Source organism: Cryptomeria japonica, chromosome 10 (assembly GCF_030272615.1).
Source record: "Cryptomeria japonica chromosome 10, Sugi_1.0, whole genome shotgun sequence".
NCBI lineage: Eukaryota > Viridiplantae > Streptophyta > Pinopsida > Cupressales > Cupressaceae > Cryptomeria > Cryptomeria japonica.
The window spans coordinates 725,427,676-725,450,491 of record NC_081414.1 but is presented as its reverse complement, the minus strand read 5'-3'; the positions used below and the strand labels follow the sequence as shown (position 1 = coordinate 725,450,491).

Genomic DNA, 22,816 nt, shown 5'->3' with positions numbered 1-22,816 from the left:
TTTGTCAGTGCACATCCTTAAAGATATTTGATTTGTGATTGATTGCCAAGGACATAATTTAGTTCACCAAAAAACACCATGGAAATCCTCTTCGCCCTACCCCTGAATAGAGCAACTCATTATCTCACCCGAGAAATAGAGAGCTAAATAGAAGCCTGGGTTTTGCTTGTATCTCTTTGTAAGCAGGTGTGGAAGTGCAATATAGTATACTCTTGCTGGTGTCACTACCTTTGTTTCCTTTATAACGGCCCATGCCTATGATCTTGCAACTCTAAATCGTACTGGTTTGACCCTTAATAACCTAATTCTTCTCTACAAGAAGGCAAGACCAACAATACTACATTATCTTTAGCTCACTCTGTTCACTGTGTATGTAGATCCTCTAATAGCCATTCGAGATATAAAACCCACTTCAGGACGCGAGGTAGCCGGCTTCATTTAATTGTTCGACTCAGTCGAGAAAGGTTATGGCTCCATCCTCCTAGAAAAAATTGGTCATGGCATTATGCAGACACAACCTTGATACAGTTGCTAGAGTTTGACAGAGGTGGAACTGTGGGTAGGAATATGCTGCTAGGGTGGCAACATGAGAATGGGAAGAGGCTACGAAAATGATTTGAAATGTCTTGGTCTTTTTTTTTTTAAGTAATGCCTGCTGTCATCAGAATTTCGATGAATGTGGGCACTTTCTGTGAAAAACATAAATGTCATTCCTAATTCCTTCTCTGTTGAAAACATATATTGAATTATCATCAAAATTTTGATGAATGCGGGCAATTTTTCAAAAAAAATCAAATTTGTTCACAATATACCTTCTCCGTTGGAAACCTCCATCAGAATTTTAGGCCAAATGTATTAGTGGTCAACAAGAATAAAGACAACAAAAACACAAAGATATGATGAAGGCAATGCAAAACAGATTGTTTTATTTCATGAAAACTGATTAGAACCAACCGGTAACAACCAGGTTACAACAAAACCAACTCACGGGGCTACTAGAATATGCTCAAAGTATAGAATATCTCACAACTGGGACCTTGAATCTTAAGATCTATCTTCTACACTCACTCTAGATACTTGATTCTTCGATTATTACATTCTAATGCACAATTACAATTATATATACGATCCAAAGGATCCGGTCGGCCTAAAAAGGGATCAAAACCTGAAGAACAAGATGTAATGTGTAAAATCAACAAGGTCAACCTCCGCCAAGAGATTCCTCCGGAAAATCCATAGGTTGAAGTGTAGATTGCAGGAAAAAGTCAGCCAAATGCCAAGAAACATCAAAATCAATGCCCACAACTCCTCAAGCTTCGAAAGGGGTTTCGGTAGATCACCAAAATGGGTCCACGCAATCAGTAACAAGAATTGTCAACCAATAATAGGAAACTGTCATGGAAACCAATAGCGATAACTTACCAAAAAATGATGCAAATGAGATGCGATCTGGAAATAAGAAAGATGATCAAGTATTCAAGCAGAATTCAATTCTATGGGATCAAGTGAGCCCAAACTAATACACACAGAAAGAAATGCTTAAACTGCAAACCGAAAGAAAAATAGAAAAAAAATATTTTTGGTTGATGCAAGATTGCTATGAACTGGGGATGCTCCTACATCAATTTCTTGAGATCTCCAAGTTGAAACCTACATACCCTTCACATAACTATCTAAATTCCCCTTGATAGTTTTCTATTATAGATTTGGTTTGCACTTGAATTCCTCACAGTTATTGAGTTCTAATTGGATTAAGGCACCCCGTCATTTCCACCACTAAGAGCTTCTTAACTAAAACTAAGTGGGTGAAATAAAAACTAGTAGTATTATTATCACAACACTTATGAGGATAGATGGCAAAGCTACTTGAAATGGCCGTCCATCAATTTAGACAAAAAAAGACCTATCAAAAGGGAAGACAAGATTAAAAAAGGTGAATTTTGAATTATAATGCATCATTATACTTTATGTCCTTATATATCTCCACACAAACCAAACTCAGAAGATCACAAGAATTAGTCCAAGTTTTTAAATTCTTGAAAAATTTACCTGAGGAAGCTAACCTATCTACAACCTTTCTACCCTCCCTCCATGTGTGAACGATGTCAACGTAGCTAAAGATATGAATGAGATCTTTAAACTTGTCCACAAACCCTTCACATTTCCAATCTATAGAGATTTCATTTTTGAGAAAAAGGATTGTGTTTCTTGAGCCACATTCAATAGTGATATGGTTGTACTTTCTTTCATTAATGATGATCAGACCATAATATGTGTTAGTCACCTCAGCAAAGATTGAGGTTTGCACTCCCAATTTTTCCATGTAAGACAACACAAGATTGCCTTTGTGGTCTTGAATGACCCCACCCCAACCTACTTGACTTGGGTTCCTTTGGACAAGCCATCAAAGTTTTTAAATCCAATAGGAGGGGCTGTAAATCTAGCCATAGAGTCGATTAAGCCCCATGACTTCACAATTTTCAAATCAAGGTTGTAGGGGGGAGTCAAATGTGTTTTTTTTACAAAGTTGCTTAGGTTTTCTTGGACATTAAAAATAATGGTAGTGACAAGTGCCTCTGAGAAATGCCTCCTATCCCTGAAGATGTTTTTATTTATTTATTTTAATAGATGCCACTCCAAATGGAAGAAAACCTACCACTATATCTCTTTAATAAGGGGGTGGCATGAACGAGAGAGCCAACTGGAAACATAGTCCTTCAACTCTCCATGCTAAATCCAAATAATTAAAATATATTAGAGATCTTTTTTCTGATGGTCCATGAGAAATCATAGTGAAACATGATGTGATTGGTGATATCTTCTTTCTCACACAACACACATTTGTTGACAAATTGGAAGCCACATTTTCATAAATTATGAATAATGAGGATCCTGTCATGACATATATTCCACCAAAAGAAACACACCTTTGGGATCATGTTATTTTTCCAAAGGAATGACTGATTAAATTCGAGTGGGGGAGAAGGAGAGGCCAATTAGTAACCTGAGTGAACAAAATACTTTCCATCCTTGGAAGGAGCCCAGATTAATCAGTTACTATCTTCCTATCTGAAAAACTTTCTATTATTGATTATCTTGAGGAGCTCTAAGGCTATTGTTCTCAGTGGGGATCAAAATTAGTCATATCTAGATTCTATTACGGGGGGGAAGATCCAAGAAACCAATAATCACAAACTAGTACACCAAGTCTTTCTGTTAGAATACTCTTGATAGTAGAATAGATTGGGTGAAATTATAAAGGGATAGAGGAAACCTAAGGGTCCTTCCAGAATCTTACACTGTGACCATCACCAATTTCCTATTGTACTTCTTTCAAAAGGATATCTTTGGATATTGTTAATTTGTTCTAGATAATATGGGATCCCCTTAGGAGGTCCATAGAGGATAGAAATGAGTAATTATCCCTCCTCTAAATTTACTTATAATTTATAGTAGAAGACCAATCACTAGCTTCACAGATAATCCTCCATCTAATTTTAGCCCTCGAGGTGATGTTCAACGAGAAATAATCATGAATATCGAGGCCACTAGACTTCTTATTAAGACCCACCTTCTTCCAATTTATGAGAGACATTCTATTCTTTTCTCAACTCCTGACCAAAGGAATCTTCTTTATACCTAGTTCAATTTCTTATCCCAAGACACAAGAATGTGGAATAGAGATAAAATATAAACAACAAAGCTTTGTAGGGAAGCCTTTAGGAGATGGAGCTTGCCCGCATTACTAAGAAGGGCACCTTTCCATCTTGTCAGCTTTCTTTGATTTATTTCAAGAAATCTAGTCCAAACCAAGTCTACTACCTTCCCAACAATTATGGAAAATCTAAATAGGAGCGAAGGCAAATAGTTTGGAAATTAAAAAATTTAGCAATGCGGTGTTGAATGTCATTACGAACATTCAAAAAATATAAATCAATTAAATCCAAATTGATCTTTTTATTGAACTTTTGGAAACCATCCTCTAGCCTCCACCACTAAAGCTTCTCCAAACAAAATCATATCATCAACAAACTATTGGTGGGAAATGACAAAGGGCCTTGAGGAGGACTAAATACCTTTGAGATAACCACGGAGAATGAGATTTTAAATATTCTAACCAAGAACATATGCCATTATTAAAATGAATAGATAAAGTGACAGCAATTCACCCTTCCTGAGGATGCCACATGAGGAGAAGAAACCATTTTGGGAACCATTTACCATCACCTAATATAATAGAGTTTTAGCACAGACTTCAATTAACTTCAAGAATTTCCCTTTGAAACCAAATTTGTTCAAGACCATGAAAAGAAAATTCCAAGAAACCATGTCATAGGCCTTGGAGATATCCAAATTTAGCAGCATACCTTCCTTTTTGTTATTTTCAATGGAATGGAGAGTTTCATGGACCACTAGTACTTCATCAAAAATCTAATAGCCACACAAACATCCTTTCTAGTTCCTATGGATAATGTTACCCAAAAAGGTCTTAATATGGTTGACCGGGAATTTAGAAAAGCTTTTATAAAGAGTGTTGCAAAGACTTCAGGGTCTCAATTTTGACATACTATTGGCTTCCAATTTCATAGGGATCAAAACAATAAATGTTTTATTGATCTCTTTGACAAATGTAGCTGAACATATGAAATATCTCGCAGCTTGAATTACGTCTGAGCTCACTATAACCTACTATTCTTGAAAGAAGAATGAAGGAAACCATCGAGGCCAAGAGCCTTGAAGGGTCCAAAGAAAAATATTGTCTCCTTGACTTCTTCATCAAAAACTCTTCTCCCAAAAAGGTATACGTCCTCCCAATTAATCACATAGGCAATAGCCTGAATCAATCTTTTTGAAGTTTCCAAGAAGATTGGGTCTTGGAGAAACTAGGGATTAAGCAAGGAGATGAAATGAGAGGAAACATCCTGACTAATATCCTCAAACTTAGAGAGAATAATATCATTAGCACCATATAACTCCTAAATCCTATTCCTATTCTTGTGTCAACTTGTTAATTGATGAAAAAAAATAGTATTCCCGTCATCATCCTTAATCCACTGCACCCTAAATCTTTGTTTCCAGTACAACTCTTCTTTGACAACCAAGTTGTGAAGATCCACAAGAAGGGATTTCTCTTTGTCCAATGTATTAGTGGGAGATCCAAGAGCCTCATTCTCTTTTTGACCTTGTACTATAACTCTATGCCATGAGTGGGGCGTTGGAATTAAGGAACACTAAGAGTGGGGGATGAATTAGTGTTCCGCAAACTTTATTATTATTTAGTTGTTTCAACCACATGATACATTTAATAAAAAGAAAGATCTAAGAATATAAAATAAACAACCACAACATCATAACATAAAGATTTGGTATGTGGAAACCCAAATAAGGGAAAAACAATGGTGGGGATGAACCCACAATATAGGTATACTCAATTAGAAGTATTACAATGGGGAATGCACATGCATTCAGGCTCACTGCCTAGAGCTCATTTCTCAAGAGAGAGGCTCACTGCCTACAAATCATTTACAAAAGATCACTGTGGTGTTTCAACTGAAGAATAGCATCTACAAATGCTAGATTATAATTTTGATTAAGCACATTATGCACACTTTACCCACTTTATCTTATCTTATCAGCCAAACATGAGGATACACCTCCTAGGAATTTTGGAAAGTGTCGTGTCTTGATTACAACTCATGCACCTAGGGATGTTCGATGGATCATTGATTCATGAGATTCAATTCACATTGCCTATTTAGAAGATACCTTGATTTTATATTCTCTTAGAGCACCATTTCAGTATAGATTCTTAACTGCAAACAATGTTTTTGTTCATATTATTGGTGTTGGTGATATTTGTTTGGATATAGGAAAAGTGCATAATGTTCATATGATCTCTAACATTTCTCATAATCTTCTATCAATATATTAGATCACATAGCAGGGCAACACGGTTGAGTTTACTCAAGATTCAGTATTCATTCATCATCCCACAAGAGATATTTTTATAGTTGGTAGGGAAGATAATCAGTCCAAGGTGTTTACCTTTCACCACTTTATTGATAATGATGGTCACTATGTTCCCTTGACTCCTTGATCTAGTGACACTTATGATGATTCATATGCACTTCATTGGATCCTTCTAGTGAGGGGAGCATTTTAACTGGATTTGTAGGCTTAATCATGGTTCCCCCATCACCTACTTCATTAGAGGTTTCAGTTGACATGGATTTTAATAATCTGACACAAAAGGACATTAATGGTTTTCCAGATTTATGGTTCGAGGATGGTTTCATTGTAGGACTATCTATCTTGTCTTCTCATTCTTCTACTACATATTTGAAGAGTATTCTTGAGGAGGCATCTCTACTCTTTGGTTGATCTCTACTTTTCAACATCTATTGTTTCTTCCTTGATTGGGAATATTCCTAGTCTTGATGAGACACCTTTGGAGACACTTCATTTTTCTTCCATATTTTCATTTGTGAGACTTCATCTTTCTCATTTTCTCATGGATATGGAGTTCCCTCTACATGCACCATTGGATTTTATTCTTCCCAATGGGAGACATATTTTTTGTCAGCATGGGCATTCATTTTAGATTCTGACATGCTTCAATGGTTAATCATGGGGAGAAAACATTTTCTCTATCTTTCCCTTCATTTGAAGGGTTATTGTACTGTATTTTCATGATTCATATCACTCTTGGGGGTAATTGTGGACACCTCCTTTCATCATTTCAAGATTTTCATTATCTTTTTTTTAAAGAGAATTTTTATCGCATGAGGTTTTCTCCTTTTCTACATTTGTAAGAGATTAGTTGCATGATTAGTTGTACATGGGTACCTAACATGGCCTAGTTTCTAAGACCCATCATCATATCATTTTGTATTATAATTTTTCTCTCTAAGTTGCACTTAAGGGGGGTGTTAGAGTAAATATTATTTACTCTATTTTAAGTTTACTTAGGTTTCATAGCATCTTTCTAGGTGTTAGGTAAACTTTAATATTATTTTATTTTCCTATACTTAGTATTTTGTGCCAATAGTTGGTAGGTAGTTGTACCTACCCTCGAACCTCATTGGTGCTTCCTCTTTCATTCTTGCCTATTTAAGCAAGGATTTTGTACACTATTATTCATATCAATAATATAATATCATTGTCTTGTTAAATATTTATTTTCTCTCTTTGTGGAAGAAGCTTGTGTTCATGATCTTGCCTACTTGGGAGCATTGCTCCAATATGAGGGTAGGTAAGGACTAGATAGAACCAACTACCCAATAAAAATAATAATGCAACCTAGGAAATATTAAATGATAGCTAACCTAAGGTTGGGCTTAAGCATGATGAGTACAAATAATAGTTTACTCCAACAGTTCTTAAAAAAAAAAACATAAAATTTAAGATATTACTTAGTCATCTACTAATGAGTAACATAAACTTAAATTTATGTATGAATAGAATATTGCCTAAACTCCTTATACATAGCTTAATTTGATGCATGGTTAATTATTACATGACATATATTTCTAGGACTTAGATCAATAATATTTCATACGATCTTACTCTTCTTTTTTTTTAAATGGTAAAAATTTATTAATCAGAAAAGATCAAACATACAAAAATCAATCAATGCTACCACTAGGGGCCAAGCCCAGCTGACCAGAGAAAATAGATTGAATCCAAAAACCAACCAAACTACCATGGCTATCCTTTGAAACTAAGATCTCCAACTTTTTGGATTACTTTACAAAGAGGTGCTCCCAATAACAAACATCCTAATTTCGTATATTTTCAGAGGCTCATTTAGCTAAACAATCAAGAACCCCATTCCACTCCCTTGGGATATGAATGAAGGAAATAAAATCCAAAGAACTGCATAGTTGCCTAATCTTCTCAACCAACATGACCAACTACTAGCTCTCATCAACACTATCCTACTTATTTAGCATATTAACCATGATTTTCAAATTAGACTTGCAGATAGGTTTGTGCCAACCAAGATTGTATAACCTTAACAAGGTGATAAGAATAGCCAACACTTCCATATGGTTGTTGGATTGGACACCTTTATAACTACAAAAGTAGAAGCAGATAGAACCCATGCAATCGCTAGCAACATCCCCAACTCTATCATGCCCAAGGTTGATCCAGGAGGATCTGATAGTATTGATCTTCAAAACCTCGAATGACCAACTCTCTGAGTTTTCATGATTTAACAACACCTCCTTTCAACCGTCAAACATCCAAAACCATTTCTCTATAATACAAGCCCTTGCATTGATTTTGACTCATGAGGGTTTATAGGACTCTCAACCTCACACTTAGACTAGATAGTTTCTTGGACCATTGCAATAATCATTTTCTAGAGTTACTTAACCCACAACCTCCTATTTCAAAAAACCCTATAGTTTCTTTCTAACTAGATATCTTCAAACATAATATGTCTTGAAATTTCAAGCATAATAAATCATCAATTGATGTTAGTCATTTTTTTTTATCAACCGTATACATTTTTTGTTACTAAATTGTATAGTTTGTATGCCTTTGGTTCATCACTATACTCCACAACTATTGTTCGTATGCCTTTGGTTGTCTAACTTTCTTCTTAGTTCATTAGGCATATGTGCATATGCTACACATCCAAACACTCTCATATGAGAAATATTACATATTATTCCACTCCATTCTTCTTCTAGAATCATATTAATGACACTTTTAGTGGGACATCTACTGATGATGTATGTTGCACATAGATTCAACACAATACTCATTTGACAAATGTTTTTCCTTGAACATGGTCCTTTCCATTCCCATTATTGTCCATTTTTTTTCTTTTAACTACACCATTTTTTTGACCTGTGTGTACCTTATTGTGAATTTCTTATGAATTTCATGGTCCTTGCAAAATCTTATGAAGTCATTTGAAATGTATTCACCACCTCTATCCGTTCTTAATGTCTTGATGTGATGCCCACTTTGCTTCCCAACAAGAGCCTTGAATTGATATAAATAATCAGATACTTCATGCTTATATTTTAGAAAGGAGATCCATGTCTTTCTTGTGAAATCATCAATGAAAGTCAAGAAGTAGCAACTTCCACCAATTGAGGGTGTTTTCATTGGTCCACATAAATATGAATGAACAATCTCCAATGGCTTGTTTGCATGGATTGACTTTCCTAATATAAATAATTCCCTGTGTTGCTTACCCATGATACAACCTTCACACTTTCTATCCAGTTTTTCTATTATTGGCAACCCCTTCACAATTATTTTGTTATGCAATAGGTTTAACCTTCCAAAGTTTAAATGTCCAAATCTTAGGTGCCATAACCAATTTTCATATTTTATTTTAGCTTGAAAGATTATTTTTGTGACTGCTTCAACGTTTTCTTCATACACTTGTGAGTTCATTCATGGGCGTTGAGAAAACTCTTGTTAAATTTAGCTATGAAGCCAGCTAAGATCAATGTGACTGAAGGAAAGCAAGACTGAATCCAGAGATGAACAAAACCCGGCACTCTCCTAGCACTAAACTAGACTCATAATCTAGGCTAGTGTTCTCATCTCAGTACTTAGCATAGGGAGAGGTGAGGGCTTGTTTATATAATAAAATATGGGCATACAGATCCAAGAGCAATAATAACTCCTTGTATCCCAAAATAGGAGGGAGTTTTACCTACTTGGTAAATGCCAAGTACATGGTTATGCCAACTCAGGTAAAGACAAGAAATGGTTATGGGGTGGTGGAAAATAAATCCAAAAGAGGGTGTGACATTCAACCAGACAAATATGGGTATGAATGATACATGTGAATGTAGGATTTCGCCACATGTCCGCACCCTAACCATTATATTGTAACCTAAGCAAGCTTACTAATGTGTCATAAAAAATTATTATTCCCTAACATAAGATAATTTAAAAAACCAACACTAACACCCCCCTTAAGCATATCTTAGGTGGGTGAAAACACACAAAGATGCTTCCCAACTACATGGCCATGTTAGGTACCCATGTACAAAACAATATCTCACAAATAGAGTAAAGGAGAAAACCAAGTGGGACAAAACTCCTACCCAAAAGAGAGAAAAGAAGACAAATTTCCCAACACAAGAAGAATCCCATACAAGGAATAAATCATCTCTAGGATAGAAAGGATAAGAAAGATTATGGAGTCTTCCTGAAAGTAATCAATTGTACTAATGGTTGATGCTTAAAACTGGATGTAGAAGACAGACAACGAACGTCAAACAACATTCCTCCCCTTAGGAAGAAAAAAAACCAAAGGTGTACGTAGACTATCTTCTAATTCTTGAAAGGAAGATGCAGGAAGAAAGTACAAAATGTATGAAGTCTTTGAATACTACTCAGGTGTCTCGATGTTGATGCCAAAAGTTGTCACATTCATATTAGGCATCATAGCCCACGCTGATCAAGATGATAGTCCAGAACATAGTAGAGATGTATGTTGAGCAAGTGTAGTTTGAAATATTCAATGAAGAGGGGTCTTGGTTTACCAAAAAAATCCACCTTCGCCAGATTTAGTTGAGACCCTGCTAAATGTAGATTGCCACTGAATTTTTCTAGGAACTGCTAAATTTGAAAATGCTACCAAAAAATGGTTGAACCGCCACTAAATCTAATGCACCATTTAATTTATCATGTTTGCCAAATAGTTTGAAAAAACTGCTAATTTGAAATACCTCTGAATAAACATAAAGTCAACCACATAAATATAGACCACCGGCCAAAAAAATACAAAATGTGGTTGTCACAAATCCATCGCACAATTGTCAAGGTCACAAATTGAGGACTAGTTGCAGGTACGATGTAGAGTATGAAGGGTGTGAGTTTTAAGAAAACTTGTTTATAGGCCATAAGAGCCGATGTTAGACCCAATAGCACTGCCACATGGGCGGTACAAATTGTGTGTTACTTACAAATCCACTACCCAAGATTAATAAGGGTCCACGCAGCTGAACACAATGCACACGGGAGGTATGGTCACGAGCTTCAAAGCCAAAGATTATTTTTACTTTGGAGCGAACCCCAAAAAATAGCCACACAACCTTGTAAAAGTTGCTGACTTTAATGTAAATTTGCACGGTCAGTGTGCGGTGGCCACACCTACTCCCAATTATGCAGGGCTCTTTTGTTTTTAAAAATTGAAAAAACTTGCTAAAATTTTACGGGGTGCTTAAAAGCCTCACTCCAACCCGTGAGGGAACCGCACCACATAGGGTATGAGGGCTCCCATGTGGGCCCTTTTACTTTTTTCAAAAAAAAATTGTTTTATATTTCTTTCAAAATGTTTATTATAAACTTTTTAAATATAAAACTTTTTGGATTTTTTTTAATTTAAAAAAAAAAAGCCTTTTCAAAGCTATGAAAACTTGCAAATTTTTAATAAATATTTTCAAAGTAATAATATATATATTTTTTAATTTGCAAGAAAATATAATAATATTTAAAAGAAAAAAAACTCCTAGTATATTTGGCAGGTGGGCCATATGGCTCATTTGCTAAAAAATTTTTGCTTCAAATTTGACTGTCATCAAAATTGATGAATTGATAGTCAAACTTAGTATTTTTGGGCCTTCTGGATGCAATGGTGCTATCCGTTTGACCTCAAAATGCATCAAAATATCAATTTCCTTCCAGATCCAGTAATGAAAGGTCTTCATCACATCCTTCACCAATTTTGCATCTAGTGTTTGATCTGGACGAAACAAAAGGAAAATATGACTTTCTCGGCTGCTCTGAACTCAATGGTGAGTTCAGATTTGCTCCAGGAAGCTCCAAAACACCTGCACTAATAAGCAATAAATAGGAACCCGTAGAAGTTATAATTCCTTGAAGCTTTTTTAATTCTCTGCGCAATCATTGGATGCATAAGATCATAATTTGCTTTCAATAATAAAATGATTCTAGATTCTAAATGAATGCTAACCCACAACTCACAGCTAGCTCTGATACCATGTTAAATTTAGTTGTGAAGCCACCCAAGATCCATGTGACTGAAGGAAAGCAATTTGACTGAATCTAGAGATGAACAAAACTCAACACTCTCCTAGCACTGAACTAGACTCATAATCGCAGCTAGTGTTCTCATCTTAGTAGTTAGCATAGGGAGAGGTGAGGACTTGTTTATATAGAAAAACATGGGCATATCGAACCAAGAGCAATAATAACTCCCTGTAGCCCAAAATAGGGGGGATTTTTACCTACTTGGTAAATCCCAACTCAGGTAAAGACAAGAAATGGTTATGGGGAGGTGGCAAATAAATCAAAAAGAGGCTGTGACATTCAACCACCCAAATGTGGGTGTGAATGACACATGTCAATGTAGGATTCTGCCATATGTCCTCACCCTAACCATTATATTATAACCTGAGAAAGCTTAATAACGTGTAGGAAAAAATAATTATTCCCTAACATAAGAGAAAATAAAAAACCTACACTAACAACTCTACCTTCAAATCTAGTTTTATCCTTAGGGGAAACATTCTATTTCTACTCATTTGGACCTTGGCTATAAACTAATTACTTGGAAATTTTTCTAAAATCATGAATCCTTTGTTCTTGAAAAATATTCTATACCCCTTTTGAATGGGCTTCCATATACTTATTAGGTTATGTTTCAAGCCAGTAACAAAATAGGTATATGTAATAAACCTTTTGTCCCCCTTTTTTGTTATAATGTTTTTTATTACATGAAAAACAAGTTTTGAAGGGGCCCCAAAACCCTTTACAGAAAATTAGAAAAGAGATAAAACATGAAAGGTCCAGCTAGAAAACACATAACAACAAATAGAGATAGCTGGCAAAAACAAAAAGCTAGCGAGAGATCCAAGAGTAACAAAAGGACAACATAGCGACACCCAAGGAACAACCAAAAGCACAGGCCAACACAATTAAAAAAAATTCTTAAGAAGTTCGATAGCTTCTTTCTCCAGTTGAGCTATAGAGGCAACAACACTCTTGAAATAATCCAGTTCCTTAGCTTGTTGAGCCATCTTCCTCGCATTCACCCGGGTTCTCTTGAGAGGTCTAGTAGCCACACTTTCAAGGGTAAAGTCCTTGTCCTTAGGAATATCAGTCGTATTATTTTCGAATTGGAATTGTTCAAGTTTACTGATGAACACTCTAAAATTATCAATAGAAGGTTTCAAAATTTTGTGACTTTGTTCTCCAATCTTCTTCAGGGTTTCCTCATTAGTGTAAACCCTCTTTTCCAGCTCATTAAACCTAGCCTCCACAACCTTGAATTGTGATCCATAAGGGCGAGTGATAGCGTTCACATCATCGATGGCTTTTGTTAATTCCTTCTGATATTTAGGGAAATAGCTTAGATTACCCATCCCGATAGCTTCCAGAATGTCAACATTCTTTGAAGAGTCCACATGTTTAGACTTCAAACTTTCAATCTTCGAGTAGATCCATTTTATAACCTTATAAATCTCCATCACCCCATTCTTCGCAGTGTAAAGCATAGCTATGGGAGAATCACTGCTATTTTTATTGAATTCTAAAAAAACAACATTATTTTCTAGAGTTTCCACATCAACAATTGTGACTCTATCTTTAGGAGGTAGAGTCTCACCTTCTACCACATTTATTACCTCTTTCTCAACACCATAAGTTTGTTGATTATGATCCAAAGGAGGGGGAGGGGCCATTGAGGTACCAACCTCCTTCTCTAGGCTGATTTCAGTGATAGCAAGACTGCGCTTAGTTTTCTTCTTAGGCGGTGGGGTAGCATTTTCACTACTGTTCTCCATACCATTATCATCCTCATCATCTTCTTCAAACCAACTTTCCTCCTCTTGTACCTTTTTCCTATTTCCCTTAACCCCTTTGCCGGAAGTCTTTCTACTAGATCTAGAAGCAATATCTTTATCCTTCCCCTTTCCAGTTCCCTTAGCGGAGGTATCCATATCAAAATCACCTTCCAACTTCGTAACACACCCCTTATCATCAATGTCATTTGAGTTCTTAGACTCCTCTTCCGAGGCCGAAAAATCAGTGATAGAATGCTGAATAGAAGTGGCCTTAATATGATTATATAAAAGAAACATTAAAGCTTCATACATGGGGGGATTTCTATCCGGGTTAGCCCTAAAATCCTTTAAAATTGTGTTCAAGGAACAAAATAGGTAGAAAGGAATTGACACCATATCCTTGTGGAAGACGTGATTCAAGAGAATAAAATGATAACCATAAAATCGAGAGTATCTACCATCAAGAGTAACATATTTCATCATCGCAAACAAAATGCATCTCCATACCTTTTTAATCACCTTCGGAGAATAATATGTCTTGCTACATTTCACCAATTTGGCTTTCTCAGAGTCTTTCTTTGGGAACCTCTTGATGGTTGCCTTTGTGAGCTTTCTATCCCTGTAGAATTTTCTGCCCTCCATTGGCATCCTCATAACTTCAGCAATCATACCTTCATCAATTTACAACTTCCTCCCACCTATGGTGATTCTACCATCCTTCCAATTCTTCTTGAATAGCCTGGTAGCAGTTGGGTTTTTACCAAGAATTAGCTCCATATATCTCATCATTTTCGTAGCTTCTAGGATATCCCATGCTTTAAGTTTCTTCTTCCATTCATCATAGGTAAGTGGTTGAATCCTCTTCCTTTTGCCTCCCATTGCAACCACAACAAAGTTTCTAACACCCTTCACAATACAGAACAAAACAAAAATAGGGGCCAAAATGTAGAGAATAAAAACCCTCAAAAAAGAAATGGATACCTAGAAAGCGTGCAAGGTGAGGTCCTCACTAAACACCAGCTCGTCCTTCAAGCACCACTCTTTTTGATTCGTTATAGCAACTTTCATTGATAAGTACAATGTTATCATCACTTATCTCTCCATCTTTTCCATACACTCTATCATAAACGAGGATGGGACGAGCATCATTAGGAAGATCCAGCTCACCTCTCCAGGAGATCATTTGATCAACACGAACAATCATGTTGGCAACCCAGTCAGCCATGGAATTAGTTTCTCTATGATTATATGAAATAACACACCACTCGAGGGACTTAATTATCTCCTTGCTGAAAGATATAATATTTTTGATAGTCCAGGATGGGGGGGAGAGACCCTTAAGACATCTTATGATATTATTTAAATCTCCCTTGAGCCAAACGTTTTGGTAACCCAAGGTTTTGGCTAGGGTAATAACTTGGTAAGCTGCCATGGGTTCGGCTAAGGGGTTGGTTTGAGATCCTATGGGGAGTGTCATCACTGCAATATAATCACCAGCTTCATTTCTTATAACTCCCCCACACCCAGTCGGCCCCGGGTTCCCCTTGGCTGCCCCATAAAAATTAACTTTGATCCAACCAGTAAGAGGAAAAGACCATTTGCTGCTATATATTTTATCCTTCTTGTCATTCTTGTCTAAAGAGGCATAAACATTTGTTGTCCTCGATTTCAGTGCAGCTAAAATCGTGAGGCAACTGCTATGAAACTGGTTCGTTTCATATGCCACGTCCTCCGAGAAAGGTTGATTGACTTTGTCAGTTAGCCTTCTTTTCTTTTCATCTTTTGTTTTTCTCTTTTTAGGTTCTTTAGATTTTGTAGTTTTGCCTGCAGGTCGAACTTTAAAGTCCGACCTGCAAGGTGTTTCTTTGATAGAATTGCACATTGGAATTTAAAGTCCGATGTACAATGTTTAATGTCTTTTCCTACAAATCAGACTTTAAAGTCCGACCTATACGGAATTTCCCCTTGCACATCAGACTTTAAAGTCCGATGTGCAATTTTGCATAAAGGGAGACACATGTGGGACTTTAAAGTCTGACTTGCAAGTAGTCTTTTCCTGCATGCTGGACTTTAAAGTCCAACATGCATGACACACTTTGCATTAATGTTGTCATTAATTTCTTTAAGCAGGGGTTTATTTATTGTTTTTTTGGTTTTTAAAATCTCATTTTCTTTCTAATCAAGTGCTTGTCGTGTGCTCTTTGGTTCTCCTCCCTTGAGTTTTCTCCCGACATGTTAGTGGGTGGGTTTTTTTCCTCCTACATATCAGACTTTAAAGTTTGACATGTAGGACAATTTTATTCTATTGACATGTCGGGTTTTAAAACCCAACATGTCAACTATTGTTCTTCCCCTTGTACATCGGACTTTAAAGTCCGATGTGCATATCTTTTGTGCATGCTTCCCTTGCACATCAGACTTTAAAGTCCGATGTCCTGATAGCTTTCCCCCAACTTGCACTATAGACTTTAAAGTCCAATATGCAAGGAAGATGTTGTTCCCCTGCACATTGGAGTTTAAAGTCCGATGTGAAAATTTTGATGCTTAAGGTGCAGATTGAACTTTTTTCCCCGATGTAAAGCGGAAAATCGCGATCGAACCCTAGTTGCTCTCCCCTCTTCCAACTCCAAGGAGAGAGAAGGGAGATTCACTAGGGTTGATGGTTTTCACTTAGGGGAGAGACTTTACATTCAAAAGAGGGGTTGAAACCCACAAGATCCAATCCCACGCAATGCAAGATTGGATGCTAAATGCGTTTCAAGGGTTATGACAGCAAGGCTACCCTCTTTTGTAAAGAATGTTGATAGAAGAATTAAGCTAGGAATGCATAGAAAGTGGCAAAGATTCACTTATAAACTGAGATAGGGATATAGGGTGAAGCTGCGGACCTGGAATTAGCAGTAAAATGTCGATACGGTGCTGTCCTGCAAATTTGAGCAAAAGTTGTCAGGACGATGGCGCCCGAGCGCCACGGTCCTCCGAAAAATCCGCGAAATGAAGGGGGATCTGTTCGTCTCTGCACAAGGATTCCAGATCTTCAATTTCAGCCACGTACCTGCAACCTACACACAGAAAAGCGAAGATGATTGGGGGGTTAGGGATTAGGGGTTTGCCTTTAGGTCAAACCCCGGTTTTGGAATTAACCAAGAAATGAGCAAGTGCTGTAAATGTAAATGTATGTAAAACAAGTACTAATACCTTGTTCTAAGGATGTTTGTATCCTTATGTGCGAAGGTATAGATGTTGTATGTTGTTGTATTATGTTGTATGTAGTATGTGATCTCCTCTTCAATGGTTGAATCCTTGACTTGAATGCAACACTTAGCCTTGAATGGAGACTTAGAAGGAATGCTTGAATGCTTGAATGCTTGAGTATAGTTTCCACGCTTGTACACATATGTCCTTCTTACCCAAATGGGAGAGGAAAATGTAGTTTATATACTTGTCAATTAGGGCTGATAGACTGATTTTCCCGACCTTAGGCCGACCAGGAAAGTTAATTTCCAAATTGTAAACAAAAAGACCCGAGACCCCTTAGAAGACCGGGCCCAAAATAGGACCCAGGGACCAGGGCGCTGGGCGGCATGGTCCTGGGGACCAGGGCACTGGGCGCCCTGGTCCTAAAGGACCAGGGTGCTGGGCGCTCTGGTCCCACCTCCCGGGACAGCAGGGTGCAAAGGAGGTTCAGGCCAGGGTGCAAGAAAATGCATTTTTCAGTGTCATAATCAGGTTTCGGGGTCTCCATTCAGGTTGCGTGTTGCGTCGCCATCGTGAAGACCGAAATACAGTCGAAATTGCAAGTGTCGCAATTTTAGGACACTACATTTAGCCCCCACTTTAGCGGGAGTATGTATGCTCATACTTCTGGTAAAGTACAAGGAAACAACATTGAAAGACTTTCACCACGTCAAGGAGGCAAGATACACCAAGCCCCCAGTGGACTAAGGATCTTACGACTTTGATTGACAAAGTAAAAGGGAAGATCACGAGGGAGAACCATGACTGTCAGTAGTAAGGTTCCCTCACTATGAGTCATGTAAAAGAAATACCAAAAATCTTCAAGGTAAAGCTAAGTTCGCCAAGAAATTTTCAAGTATCCTGAAGAGATAGACAGGGTGTATGCCCCCCTACATTAAAGCGATCGCACACGCCTCAACGGGGGTGATTGTTTTAACGTAGTGATACACATAAGAAATGAGAAAGGAAAGGAGCACGTTATCGCAAGGATTTAGCCCCCAAGTGTAATGTAAGCCCAAGGATAATAGACACAAAACACAAAGCACAAGGTGACTTCGCTTTCCTCGGGGTCAGTATGCTGTATGATAATTCATGTATATCATATGTATGTATGCATAATTGTTCTTCATTCCCCAATCAAGGAAGGTCACCCAGAAGAAGGGAACACATGTGTCTTTTGAGTTAACATGAGAGAGATCGAGAGATCTCAATGCTTTGCATCGTCCTCAAGTAGACAACACTAAGGACAAAAAATAGAAGAATGAGAATAACATATAGAAGAAGTAACAAAAGAGAGGGGGAGAGAATCTGCCATGCTAATGAAACTAGTCTAGCGCGTCATCTACCCCCCGATCTTGCTGATCAATGTTTCGGGAAGGTAGGGAACATGCTAGAGGAGGAACATTCAACACAGCAGATGGAGCTATCACAAGATCCAAACAAGGGCTATGTTCATGTTCCGAGCCACATTGTTCTTGTCTAGGAGCTAGGATAAGTGCTTTAGAAAATTCATTAGATAAATGGTTATCAATATCAACAAGTTCATATTCACTATCAGAAGCAAGAGGAGTAACATTTTCATCATGAATAACATTTTCATCCATATCATCATCAAGATTTATAAAAATAGGATCTTTAACTCGCACAGGATCAAGACCATCATGCATCTTATGTTTAGGAGATTTAGGCTCAATTTCCGGCTGAGGAGAAAATGGAATAATGCTTGCTGAGGGTGTTTTTGGAGATTGCAAAGTTTGAGAAGCAGTTGCTTGAGCTCTAAGACGACGCTTTCGTTGGCGTTCACGTGCTGAATGATTTCATCTAGTCTTAGTAGGAAGTTGAGAAGATTGAGGAGGAGGAATGTTCTCATCCTTATCACTTGGGTGTTTAGGTTGTGGTCTCTTAGGCTGGATAATAGGAGAAGAAGAAGGTCTCTTCTCTCTATAAAAGGAAGTAGGAGGAACTACTCCATATAAAGGAGGAATTTTTGGTTTAGGAAGGAGACCAAGTCCATCATGACGAGGAGGGATAGGTCTACTTTTAGGAAGTTTATTAGGCATAGACATAATCACATCCATGGGAACGGGTTGGGAATCTTCTTGAGGAAAGACATTAGTTTTATCTTTCAAAGGAAGAACTTCCTTCTCAAGAACGATAGGAATGTCAAGTTTAGGTGTTCTAGGTTCACTTAGAGATAGGATCATATCTGTTTTCCACTTTTGATAAGATTTGAAAAGATGATCACTTTGCGGAGGAAGAGATTGGAATTGTTTAGGCCAAAAATAATCAATAGCAACACTAGAAGTTCTTTCAGCTAGTTTAAAGAGACTATGATTGACAGTAACAACTTCACCATTATGGGGAAATTTCAAACACTTATGAATAGGAGAAGCAATAGCTTTCATGGAAGATAGCCAAGGATAGCCAAGCTTCACACGAAATTGTTTGGATGAAGGAATAATAGCAAAGTTCACATCAAGGGATTTGTTATGGACCTCAATAGGCAATGTAATAGAACCAATTGCAGGAGAAGAAAATGCATCAAATAATTTCACAATCACGTCTGTTTTGTCATAGATCACTTGATTCAATTGCAAAGTAAAAGGAAATTCTTCAGTAATAACATTAACCATGCACGAAGGATCAATAAGCACTCCACGGCAAGGTGTATTCTTGACTTTTGCAACTATGTATAAAGGACCATCAGGTGCCCTAATGGTTTCACTGGAATCAAATGTGATGGAAGGTTCTTTAGGGTTTTCTTGCTGCTCTACAAAGTTAATCACATTCGGAGTCATAGACACAAGACCATCAGATGAGAGAGAGGAATCATTAGCCTCAATTGCATTAGAGGTATGAGAAGGTAATGGATCAGTGAAAATCTGAAGATTTTGATTAGGAGGAGCTACAGATGTATTGCCTTTATCATTCACTCCGGAAACAAAGATAGTATTATTATCAATCAAATCTTGAATTTTACCCTTTAAAGAAAAACATTTTTCAGTACCATGCCCAGGTTGACGATGAAAGTGACAAAAAGCTATGTTATCAAAATAAGGTGAAGTAATCTTTGCAGGATCAATTTGTCTTATAGGAGGAAGAGTAAGCACATTTTGTTCTAATAACTTATTCATAATACTATGCAATGATTCATTCAAAGGAGTATACTTTCTTTCTTTCTTGAAAAATCTAGAAATAGGAGGCACACCTGATGCTGCATTCACATTGTTGTTGATGATGTTTTCATTGAATTTGATGGAATCTCTGTTCGGTTTAAACTTCCCAAATGGTTGTTGACTGCTATCACCCTTATCACTCGGAGCCATAGGATGTGATTGTTCCATTTGACTCACAGTCAGTTGATAATTGTGAAGAGTCGCACACAACTGTTGGAAAGAAGTAAACTCAGAAAATAGAAGTTTGTCTCAAATATCTTTTTGTAGATTAGAAATAAAGATTCTTTGAATATCATTGTCAGGCACTGGAAAAGAAATTTGAGCATACAAATGCTTATATCTACCAATGAAATCAGTCACTTTTTCTTTAACACCTTGTTTACAATGCATTAAATCAATCAAAGTAACTTTAGGACTTATATTGTTTTGAAATTGTTGAATGAAAGCATTTGCAAGTTGTTCGAAAGAAGTAATAGAATAAGAAGGCAACGAGCAATACCATTGTAGGGCTTTGTCTCTTAATGTTCTAGTAAACAATTTTGCAAGCAACCTTTGGTCATAAGCAAAATCAGTACATATTGTTTGAAAAGTCTTAACATGTGTTAGAGGATCACCTTTACCATTATAAAACTCCAAATGCGGGATTTCAACATGTTTAGGAGGGATAGCTCGAACAATGTCAAGAGAAAGTGGGCTCGCAACATCAAATGTGGGCACACTAAACTTAGATTGATTCATAGAGGCAATTTGTTGCTGTAAAGAAGAGACAGTTTGTGCAAGATTGTTAATGGTCACTTCAGTCGAAGAATTCATATTAGATGTGTTAGATTGAGATGGAGGTGTTATGTTATTGAAAGAAGGTAAAGAGTAAGGTGGTGGGACTCTATGATAATTAGTCATAGGAGATAATTGGACAGGAGGAACACTACAAGGAGGAATGGAATGGTTAAACGAATTGCCCCCTTGCGTCATGTTCATTTGTGGAGATGTAATAGGGACACTCATTGAAGGAATGAATGAAGAAGTCGGATTAAATGAAGGAAGAGGGTTAATTGAAGAAGAAGGGTTGCCCCCATGACTGGTGATCACAGGAGGAATGTCTTGTGTAGAAGTAGCCATTATGTTTTATGTAAAGGTAGGTATGCTAGCAATAGAAGTCATCAAAGGAATAGAATGATTGACTTGAGTAGGAGGTTGTGTATAACCCAAATTTTCAGCACAACTCTTCATAGGCATCACATTCGAATCCACAATGTCTACAATACCACGCAAAATATCAATTCCATTCTTATCACTTTGAAGCATACGTTTTAGACCCTCAATTAAAGGAAGAGCTTGACTATCAGGGTATTCATGAGACATCCATTGTCGAAAATCGTCAAATTGGTTATCCAATTTTGAAAGTTGTTCTTCAGAAACCTCATGGAGAGCTTCTTCATCATTAGGAGGATTAGAGGAATTACCCATGTCCTCGTTAAAAAGGCTATTCAAATTAGGTTCCATCTCCTCAGTAGTTAAACCTTGGAAAGACTTAATTCTAAGGCTTCGTCTAACGGGAATAGTGTAAGTAGGGCTTATTGTTGTAAAACTCATGCACTAGAAAGAGAGAGAAGATTTTGAATTTAGAGGTAGCAATTTTCAATAAAATCAGCCAATCTTCCAGATTTAAGCTGTTAAATGCAATCACGACAGTCTCCCGAAATTTCGGAAAAAATGTCCGGGACCGTGGCGCTCGGAGTGCAACACAGTCCTTGCAACTTTTTTCGAAATTTGCAGGGATGAAAGGTATGATGATTTTAAAGCTAATTTGAAAAAATTGAGTGATTTTACGATCTGTAGATAGGCCAAATTAAAGTTGCAATCTCAAAATTGAACCCTACCAAGATTGTTGAAAAATGCAAAATTTGAATTTTGAAAAAGAGAGGGAAACTGAAATTTTGAATTTTATGATTTTAGAGGGAATGTCAAGAGCAATGCAAATTTTGAAATTTGAAAATTGACTCAATTTCACGCAAAATTCAATTTTGAAAGCGGAAATCAAAGTTGTTGTAATTAAGCACTTAATTTCAAAAGTCACAAATTGTAAGAATTTGAATAAAGCACTGAAATTTTGAATGAATGCAAACACACTTTTCAGATTTAGGACAGTAAGAAAACAATTTTGACACAAAATTTCAATTTCGATGATTTTTGAATGTTTAGAAGCCCTAATCCAAGCAATCACAAGACCAACTTTGACTGTAATTTTGAAGGTGTTAAAATTGATAAAATCAGGCAAAATTCTGGATTTTAGCAGGAAAATACAGTAAGATCTCGCTCCCGAAATTTCGGAAAAAATGTTGGGGATGATGGCGCTCGGAGTGCACACGATCCTCACAACTTTTTTCCAAATTTGTAGGGATGAAAGATATTGTGATTTTATTGTGGAATCCAAAGTTACAGCTAATTTGGAGATGTTTTGATCAGTGAAATTGTCGGACAAATGTTGAATCAAGAGGGTTTCAAAAATTAGGGTTTTCACACTTAACCACTTAATTTTCAAAATTAAAACACAAATATGAATTGATAATTTGTAATAGAAGGGCAGATCTGAAACAAGCATTAACATTTAGACATTTC

General features: G+C 36.9%; 1 protein-coding gene across 1 annotated transcript; it reads right to left on the bottom strand.

Moving 5' to 3' along the window:
• Positions 1–14,793: 14,793 nt before the first annotated feature.
• On the bottom strand, positions 14,794–15,666 carry LOC131859155 (uncharacterized). The gene has a single exon (XM_059212714.1). It carries the CDS (start codon positions 15,664–15,666, stop codon positions 14,794–14,796), a length of 873 nt encoding a protein of 290 aa, XP_059068697.1.
• Between the last annotated feature and the right edge of the window lie 7,150 nt (positions 15,667–22,816).

Bases quoted from the DNA above. Each gene is read 5' to 3' on its own strand.
- LOC131859155 (XM_059212714.1), bottom strand. From the start codon at position 15,666: ATGTGCAATTCTATCAAAGAAACACCTTGCAGGTCGGACTTTAAAGTT.